Source organism: Zeus faber (genome assembly GCF_960531495.2).
Source record: "Zeus faber genome assembly, chromosome: 1".
In the NCBI taxonomy this organism is placed as follows: domain Eukaryota; kingdom Metazoa; phylum Chordata; class Actinopteri; order Zeiformes; family Zeidae; genus Zeus; species Zeus faber.
The window spans coordinates 10,648,900-10,658,932 of NC_137193.1; the positions used below are offsets into that span (position 1 = coordinate 10,648,900).

General features: G+C 48.5%; 1 protein-coding gene across 1 annotated transcript in view; it reads right to left on the reverse strand.

The window, feature by feature from the left end:
* Nucleotides 1-423: 423 nt before the first annotated feature.
* The window catches only part of epha10 (EPH receptor A10), a gene marked incomplete at both ends in the record, with an annotated part of 179,505 nt that continues 169,895 nt past the window's right edge, over nucleotides 424-10,033 (reverse strand). The window contains 5 exons of the mRNA XM_080004599.1: nucleotides 424-538; nucleotides 1,620-1,784; nucleotides 2,496-2,686; nucleotides 7,207-7,359; nucleotides 9,154-9,240. Of these exons, the coding sequence (XP_079860725.1) occupies nucleotides 424-538; nucleotides 1,620-1,784; nucleotides 2,496-2,686; nucleotides 7,207-7,359; nucleotides 9,154-9,240 (711 nt within the window). The remainder of the gene's footprint in view (nucleotides 539-1,619; nucleotides 1,785-2,495; nucleotides 2,687-7,206; nucleotides 7,360-9,153; nucleotides 9,241-10,033) is intronic.

Genomic DNA, 10,033 nt, shown 5'->3' on the forward strand with positions numbered 1-10,033 from the left:
GCTCTGAGGCAGGACTTTGGAAACACGTGGTCATTGTACTTTGCCCTGTTTTCAAGCGCCGCTCCAGAACCTTTAAGGTGGAGCCGACAAAGTCACGTCAAGGAGTCAAGAGCCGGTGAAGGGCGGACGCGGGTCACTCAAAGGTCACATGACATCACATCTCCGGAAACCCCAACGACGGAAGGCAATCCCCGACGACAGGAAAGCTGCCCGACACCAGAGGGGGACTCATAGAGCCAAGATGGAAGGGAGGAAGGAAGAAAACAAGGAAGGAAGGAAGGAAGCCATCAAGGTAGCAAGGAAGGTGGAGGCCGCAGCAGGCGTAAGGTTCACAGGAGCTCCTCACTCTCAGATAGAGCCTCTCCTCTTTCCCCGTCCTTGGCTGTGTGTGAAGTCTGCATCGTATTGTACTGCTCTTGCCTGTTAGACCTGTACGCCGCGGCCGTGCATCTGGATGACCTGCGCCCTGAGGGTCTGGATGGCGGCCAGGATCAGCTTCTGGTGCTCGAGGGAAGTGATGCCGAGGCTCAGAACGTCTCTGAGGGAACAAACAAACAGGCGTCGGTTGGTTAGCAGGGTTTCCAGGGGTCGTATCAGGTGTGACTTGAAAGGTATTCACCGCCCGCGACTGCCCATTCTGTGGAACATGTAAGGACGAGTGTGGTGTGGGGACGGTGTGGTTTGAGCAGCCGCACCTGTCCTGGGTCTAGGTAATTGGGCCCAGGATCAGTGTGGCCGTACACCTGTTGCTTGATTGAAGGAGCGACAGGTAAAAACCCCATCCCCACACACACACAGGAGAGGAGCCCTTGTCATGACACGCTGTCCATCTGCTCCGGGGCTGGTTCCACCTGGCCCGCTCTCTACAGTAAACTTGTGTTTTCTCCATCCCCCCCTCGTCTGTATCTCTGTGCCCGAGGGCCCCGGAAATGCCACTCGGGCCGCGTGTGGCAGGCGAAACTGCCACAACGAGATACAAAATTTCCTGGCCCCACATAAAAGTCAGCGTCGTTTTTTTTTTTAGCTATCAATGTCAAACTTGGTACAGTCCCTGAGAAGGGACGGTCCTTGGTGGTCCTGCTCCTACGCCAATGCGACGTGGGCTAGTGATTCACTGGCTAATATCTCAGACATTCTTTACCCAATCCCCTAGCTTTTTGGTAACTTTCTAGCATACCAATTTGGATGTTATTCACACTTGGGGTTCACGAGAAGAACAAGCTGAATGATGTAATGCAACGCAACGTGAACTAGAAAACAGTGTTTCCAGGCAGGGGCAGCATTCTCCCCACAGGTGTGGAAAAAAAAGTGAAGCCCATAAAAGTACAAGTTATCGCAGGTGCTTATGATGAATCAATCTGTTGTATCAGCAAATGGTGTGATTTGATAAGACTGTCACAACAGTAAGACAACAAACAACAAGCGGACTATAATGTATGAGCCAAGACCCTACTAGACCTTGTGAAGTCCATCAGGCCATCCTCCTCTCTGTGCACCTTGAAACTTTGCAGAAAATGCCAGCTTTGTCAGAACTCACACACATTCTAAACCCCTCCGACCATCCCAATATCCCTCCTTCCTGCCCTCCCTCTGAATAGACTTGTCTGGAAGCCACTCACTGCACGGTCATGCGCGCCACCGACTCCAGGTAGCAGTAACCCGCCGCTGTGAAGTTGTCCTTGTAGCGACCCATGTCCACCGCCTCCAGCCACTCCCCCACCGAGTTGAAGGCCGGAAAGGATGGGAGAGGCCTCTCCGCCAGCGTGATGGACGAACTCAGGGTCCTGGAACCAAAAGGAAAGAGAGAGAGAGAGAGAGAGAGAGAGAGAGAGGAGGGGAGGGCGGGCAGGTGGGCAAGTGAGAGAGAGAGAGAGAGAGAGAGAGAGAGAGAGAGATAGGCAGGGGTTTGGGGAAGAGAGAGATCAGTTGTTGAAATTCATCCAAAAAGGTATTCTGGCATTTACTTGTTGAAAGTATTGTGCAGGGTGCCTCCGGGTTTAAGAGCATTCATAGTCATAAATTAAGTTGGAATATGTCTCAAAAAGTCTTCAATCTGACTTTCGGAGAAATCATGTCTCTTGCGTACAGCAGGTTAGTACTGCAGGTAAGGTACTCTGTCCTTTGGTGCAGGGCGGAGGGAGGTATCAACAGGGTAGGTTATGAACCAGATGACTTATGAAATGTCATTAGACCGGTTTCCTTAATGTTGGGGTCTGATAGCAAGCTGAGTGATGAGGCAGGTTCCTGGACCCCACATCGAGAACCACTTGCGCTAAAACAGAACTTTTTGATCACCGGATAGTAAATCTCAAAAGGTATTTTCGGTTTGGCAGCTCTCCTTGTGGCATCGACTCCCTGCAGTCGGCCATTAATCCGGGGGGTTAATATTGCTTCCCAAAGCGAAGGCCTTCACCCGCCCCCTGCGTTCGACGGGGCCGCCCTCGTATCCGCCCGATCGCTCACTCCCTCCCCGGGGGGAGGGGGGGCCTACCGACCTGCGGGCCAGCGTGGACGACCCGATGGCGTCCGGGGAGCGGATGCTCTTGCTGAGCGCCGAGTGGATCTGGCTGAAGCTCGGCCTCTCGGCCCGCTCCTTCTGCCAGCAGTCCAGCATCAGCTGGTGGAGGTGGGAGGGGCAGTTCACCGGAGCCGGCAGCCGGAAGCCGTCTTCAATGGCTTTGATCACCTGGAGAGAGGCGGGGGAGAGGTGGGAGGGGTGACGGGGGGGGGAGAAAAACGAGACGGACGGAGATTGTTTTTAACGGCCTCCTTCAGTACATTTTACCGCAGTACATTTTGGGGAGGGTGCCAACGCGGGTGAGGAAACACAAAATCCGGCTAATCTGGTCATTCTTGAATGAATCCCTTAGCTTTTTGGCATCTTTGTTCCAGCGTGTGCATGCAACATGCGGACCAAGTCCTCCGTCATTTGCACTCGCGGTTTCGTGAGCAGAAGATTGTTCCAAGATTTCCCGCGATGAGGGAGAGCCTGTCCATCCGCTAACCACATTTCTTCCCACTGATGTCACCTCCCGGGCAAGTCGCTGATTTAAAAACTGTCCGCCTCAAGCTTGGAATTCGAGCCACGCCGACGCGTGACATTCAGTCACTGACCACATCTCCCTTTTCCGTCCCCAAAGTAGTCTATGTAAGAGGAGCTGATGAACAGGTCGGAATTCTCGGCATTATTCCATCGGCCGGTGTTGGCTCAATAAAGGTTACTTGAGTCAAGTAGTCATTTCTATGACCCGGTCGGTGTGAGAAGGGAGGATGCGATACCTTGGTTTGAGCTGTTAACGAGATGCTCGCGAGGGACGGAAATGTTTTTCCGCCCAAAGCGAGTTTGAGCAAAAGGAGGAATGGCAGCTTTAGCCAAGTCATAAGAACCCTCCGATATCCAAGCCCGAAAATCACAGCTGAGTTAAAAGAACGTCGCCGGCGCTCATCGCTTATATTTGTGCTTGAGAAGACATTGTTTTGGATGCCGGCTCAGGAGTTGGCATTCAAAGTGGATTTAAATAGGATTTCCGGATTATCAATACCCACTAATGAAATTCCCCTCAGCGACCTCCGACTGTTCCGATGGAGCGGGTCAACGACACCAGAAAGTCGGAGCCGCAGTTCTCTCGGATTGTTAAACATTAAATCCGCGTCCACTTCTGGGACACACACGGGGCAACATTTCCGTTCTTAGTCAAGTCCATTGCAACTAGCCGGCTTTAACCATGTTTTTGACCATATCCGTGTGAAATTAAGTATCATTCTTATCGGTGTTATGTCATTTTGCCATTTTTTTGTATTTGTTGAAGCGAAGATGTTTCCGCCTTTTCAAATTCAATGAAAAAATACAAAATATGACAAAAATAAGTCAAATTGACCAAAGTGCAGTATGTGTTGCTGTAGTTGTCAGCAGGACCAGGAGATCATTTTATAGCTGGTGTGATCCGAGATGTCCAAAACCCGAAAATAGGGACAATATTCAACATAAAGAAAAATGTACAGGTAGGTAATTGTGATTCAATGTAAAATGCACTGACTAGTAAATGGGCAAAAACTCAATCTGACACTGGTACGGTGCTTTAAACACCATATAATAGGTCATTTTCTAATTATCTATTACTTGTGAAATATTATCATATCTATTGATGTGTTACTGATCATTCAGAACTAAAACACAGAGAAAACATAATTGAATCAACCTGTCACCAGTCGTCAGCTGAGAAACATATTTTTTGAACACTGTCCAATTCCTATGGACATTCCCAGTTTCTGCTCCGGCCTCGCACGCTCTGCAGGTGTAGGAGGAGCGAGAGGAGGAGGAGCCTCCCACAACGCCGGAGACCCGCCCGGACGGCCGCGTCGCCGCTGCAAAGAACCCCTTCGAGAAATGACTCATCTTGATTGAGCTGTTTTTAAATTTTTTTATTTTTTCGCCGCGCCGCGGCGTCCTCGGATAGCCGCCGGCACAGCTAGAAAATATTCCTCGGGGCTCGCAACAGCGTTCCAGGGCTCCTACAGCTCTTCCGTCAAACCAACGTCGTCGTCCCAGCGTTCGAAAAAAGCATCCAAGATGACGCTTTGCGTGAGAGATCCTCCCTCCCTCCCTCACCCTCTCTCCTCTCCACTCCCTCACTCCCTTCCTCCGGGTGAAGCTATCGCAGGCACAATCTTCCGAAAAGGTGGAGACTATAATCACCGAATTAGGCATCCATCAGCGGCTCCATCAGCTCTTAGCCCTCCATCAGGGCCGACCTTCCGCCTCCCTCAAAAAAACAACAAAAAAAAAACAAAAAAAAAACAAAAAACATCCTCCATCCCCCGGCCGACGTGGGCGTTCACAAAGTGCTTCCTGGCTTTTGACATTTTCCCATTTAATCAAAATGGTGGGGGAGTGGGGGAGGGAGGGGGGAGGGGGAGGAAAAGGGCACGGCCGCGGACCCCCCGACAAAAATGGCCGCTATGATATAATGTATGAAAGGGGGATTAATGTCCGAGCGGCTCGACAAGCTTTGACATTTGGCACCGCGATGGGGAAGTTGGGGGATTGTACAAGCGTGTGGCCAGGACCTTTTGACAGCTCAGCCAGAGACAAAGGGAAAAAACGGCTGGAAAAGGAAGTCAATGAGAATTGTACTCGATCCCGGAGAATACCTGCACATGCTTCACACTTGCTGCTGTTTAATCAGGGTTTTTTCCCAAGGTCAATGTTGGTTGCCATCATTTATAATTTTCATTTTTTTTTTTTTTTTTTACTTTACTATCGGGAAACGTACCACTCTCACGCAGCCGCTCACGGCGCGTGGATGCGGTCCAGTCGGGCAAACGCTCAAGCCTTTAAAATGTTACCTCTCCTCTTCAACAGAGGGAAGCTCACAATGAAGCCAAACAGTTTTTATAGGTAAAAAAAAAAATAATGATAATAATTAAGATTGCAAACTGCATTTTGTCACATATTTTCTGTGTTGGAGCGACTCCTTTGGCTGCGTCAGCGCTAACGTAGGAGACTAGAAACAGGAAGCTGCAACACTTCTTAGCGGCAGACTGCTGTCGCCAAGGTGAGGCTCTGGACGCACCGGGGGTCAATAACGCACGAGTTTCAAGTCAGATGTGATATTAGCGTTGTGCATGAAATACGGGACACCTGATGTTGAAGGGGAGCTTGGGAATTTCTCAGAACTTTACATTCTACTCGACGAGTCTGACGAAAAAAGAAGCGTAGGAGAAGCGCCGCCGCGTTTTCAAAAGCCGCGGAATAAACAGAGAATTGAAAACGGAAAGAAAAACCCGAAAAAAAAAGTATTTTGAAGGGCACAGAATTCGAGGTGACACCGGCGTGAGATGCAGCGCGCGTGCCCACACACACACACAGGCTTCTTTCGGCGTTATCGATCACTAGAATCTCCTCCGCCCTCGAATGGCGACACTTTACATTTCCTGAAAGGAATCCCAATTTTCCGGGTGGGATTTGGCTTCTTTATGAGAGCAGGGCAGCACTGGGGGTGGGGTGGGGTGGGGCGGGGTGGGGTGGGGGCGCTGGAAAGTCCTTAAAAGAGAGAAAGCGGATTGGTCACGGAGCTGATGTGGACTCAGAAGAGGAGACTTAGCCGCGGCTCTCTGAAGGACTGTGGAGGACGGGGGCTTATTTATTTCTTAAAATAAGATTCAAGGCGGCCGCAGACGGGACACAGAGTTCACAGGGACGGATGATGGGAAACTGTGAGAGGAGGAGGGAGGGAGGGGAGGGAGGGAGCATGGAGAGAACAGAGAGAGGAAATGGAGCCATATACAAAGAGAGGGGGCGGGGGGGCGGGGCAGGAAGTAGAGAGGGGGAGACTAAATAGAGAGATAAAGGGGAAGTAGACAGAGGGGGAGGGAGGAAGTAGAGAGGGGGGAGAAGTACAGTGAAAGAGAGATGGATTAGAGCGAGAGGGGTAAGTGAAGCGAAAGTGGAAAGAGAGGGAAAGAAGTAGGGAGAGAGGGAGTAAAGAGAAAGAGGAAGCAAAGACAGAGGAAGTAAAGAGAAAGAGGAAGCAAAGAGAGAGGAAGTAAAGAGAAAGAGGAAGCAAAGGGAGAAGAAGCAGAAAAAGAGGAGAGAAATTAGACAGAAAGTAGATGAGAGGAAGTAGACGAGGGGAAGTACAGGAGCGGAAGTAGAGTAGAGGAAGTAGACAAGAGGGAGGAGAGGTAGTAGACGAGAGGAAGTAGAAGAGAGGAAGTAGACCAGAGGAAGTAGAGGCAAGGATGTCGACCAGGGGGACTAGGAGATTAGAAGTAGAGAAGAGGAAGTAGACGGGAGGACGTAGAAAAGAGGAAGTAGACGAGATTAAGTAGACGAGCGGAACAAGGAAATAGGAAGAAGACAAGAGGGGGTCGACGAGAGGAAATAGACGACAGGAAGTAGACGGGCGGATGTAGCCAAGAGGTGGAGGAGAGGAAGTAGACGAGAGGAACTAGGAGATCAGGAATGGGGGAGAGATGAAGAGCACAAAATAATGAAAAACAGAATGAACCACCCCTCCCTCCCTCCCCCACCCTTACGTCTTGGTCGCCCATGTCCCAGTGGGGCCTCCCCCACCTCCCTCCCCCACCCTTACGTCTTGGTCGCCCATGTCCCAGTAGGGCCTCCCCCACCTCCCTCCCCCACCCTTACGTCTTGGTCGCCCATGTCCCAGTAGGGCCTCCCCCACCTCCCTCCCCCACCCTTACGTCTTGGTTGCCCATGTCCCAGTAGGGCCTCTCTCCGTAGGACATGACCTCCCACATGACGATGCCGAAGCTCCAGACGTCAGAGGCGGAGGAGAAGCGATGGTACTGGATCGCCTCCGGAGCCGTCCACAGCACCACGCTCTTCCCCCCGTGCTGGGCGGGGGAAACAAAGGGAACAGAGAGAGAGAGAGAGAGAGAAGGAGAGAACGAGAGAGAGAGAGAGAGAGAAGGAGAGAACGAGAGAGAGAGAGAGAGAGAGAGAAGGAGAGAACGAGAGAGAGAGAGAGAGAGAGAGAACGTGAAGTTAAAGCTTTGATAAGCTAAGCATAGCTTCAAAAGGGATCAAAGAGCTTCTTTGAAAAGCACAAGTTGCTTGTTGTAGAGATCAAATAACAGGGGAACATTATCAGATAAGTAGCTCTCTGTTTAACATTAAACCTAAATCAAGCCAATATAGTCCCGATTGTAGATAAAACGATACATAATAAATATGAAATAATAAACAGGCAAAAATTGCCCCGGAAGCCAGAATTGGATTTTTTTTTCCCCCCTTCTCTCCTTTGCCTTTCATCCCAGACTCATTACAACACATTGCCACTAGAACGGTCCCACTTTAGATCCCAACGGTCCCAATTTGAAGAAGCCAGGATGTAAACAAAGAATCAAGTCCGACACGCCATTCAAGGGGGGGGGGGGGGGTTCTGTTTGGAATAAATCCGACCAAATCACATGCCGTACGTGTAGAGCCATTAAAAGGACCAGGGTCGTCAAATTGAGTTTTAGGGCATTTATTAGTCAACACACATTTGACGTTACTTAGCGTTTTCATGATTTTAATTTTTTGGAATATTGTTTCTGTTTCTAATGTTTGGAAAATTGGTGGGGTATTGGTGGCGTGTGGTGAGAAACATGCCTTCAAATGATCTGCTGGTCCTGCTGACGACTACGGTTTAACACATTTTAAGCCAAAGCTTTGTCATTTTGCATTTGCAAATTCCATTTGAAAAAGCAGAAGCACCATCGCTTCAAAAAATACAAAATACAACAGCATTACACCGTTGATATCGTCCGACAGTAAAAAGCTGGGTATTTGGGAGGGACTTCATTGGGCCCTGTGAATAATGTATGATTAATAAATGTAATGACTACATTTAACATTTATGAATATGAGAGAGCTCTTACTCTGACTTAAAAAAAACATCATGGTAAAGTGTCCGTAGACCATAGATGTCAGTGGGACCAGGAGATAAACGCTATTGGAGGAGACTGAAGGTGGGTTTCTCACAAAAATAGAGACAATATTGAAATCTTAAAAAATTGTTTGAAGTGAGCCATCATCAGGGGAGCTACCATGGCAGCCACTGGTGTCCGTGCAGCACCATGGACAGCTCCCTACAGACCCGGCGTTCATATTCAACTAATCTGCATTCATAAGCTTTAGCTACATTGCATTTATACCGCTAACTAACCCAAAACGTAGGTATCGTGGCGTTTTTATAATTCAAGGGTACATGAGGGCAGTACTGGAGCGGATAAACCGGAATCAGTAGCTGTGCCTCCTCAGGAATTAAAATGCATTTGAAAAAAAAAAAACCCCAAACAAATGGAATAATTAACTTAACCCAAATTATAAATTATCTTCATAATCACCTGTATGGCACAAACTTTCACGGTGATCATTTGTGAAAACTTGATGTGTCTAATGATGAATTATCTTAAGTTAATGTTCCAACAAACCCATGGCTTCCAGATGCTACGTTATTAAAAAATGTGCTTCCAACTTTGTTAATGAGCCATTTTAATATCGTCATTATTAAACAATGTCGCCGCAAATACATCAACAGCTGGAGAATGATGGCGACGTGCATTTCAACAGGAAACAGCGAGCCAGAGCTTCTTAAAGCCGGCTGTAATAAAGTGAGTAATAAAGTCTTATCTTATCCTTACCAGAGTGGTATAAATCGCTTCTATCTTGTCCTCCTGGAGCGGTCTGAACCCGGACACCTTGCAGCCAAGGTTGGAATTAACCAGAACCTGAGGGAGGGAGAGGGGACACATGTTTGAGCATTATCACGGCAAAGAGGGATGTGGTTTATTAACCCGGGGTCTGAGGGAGACATTATACACCGTTAGCGAATATACAATAATGACTGTTTTGATCCTAGTTTCACTGTTATCGCCCTAAGTAAAGTAGAGAGACTAAATCATATCTAACAACAGTAAATCTTCACAGATTGGGGTTCCAGAGACCAAATCTTATCGAATGGGGTCTGCGGCCCAATGCGTTTCAAATTGAGGGTCTTTTATGTAAAAATGGTTGAAGACCCCTGGTCTGAAGACATTGCAGACTTGTTTCAAGGAATGTATAATTACAAACAATACTTTCTTTTGAAAAGAGGATCTTACTATTATATTATGAATAGTATATTAATATAATAATGTAAAAAATAATATTTTAACAGTTTTAGTTCTAGTTTATACACAGACCAGCCACAACATTAAAAACCACTGACTAGTGAAGTGAGTAACATTGCTCATCTCGTTCAAATGGCACCTGTCAAGGGGCGGGTAAGGAGCGTAAGTGTAAGGATCTGAGCCACTTTGACGAGGACCAAATTGTGATGGCTAGACGACTGGGTCAGAGCAACTCCAAAACCACAGGTCTTGTGGGGTGTTCCAGGTATGCAGTGGTAAGGGCCGACCAAAATTAGTCCAAGGAAGGACAACCGGTGAACCGGCGACAGGGTCATGGACGCCCGAGGCTCATTGACGCACGTGGGGAGAGAAGTCTAGTCCGTCTGGTCCGATCCCACAGAAGAGCTACTGG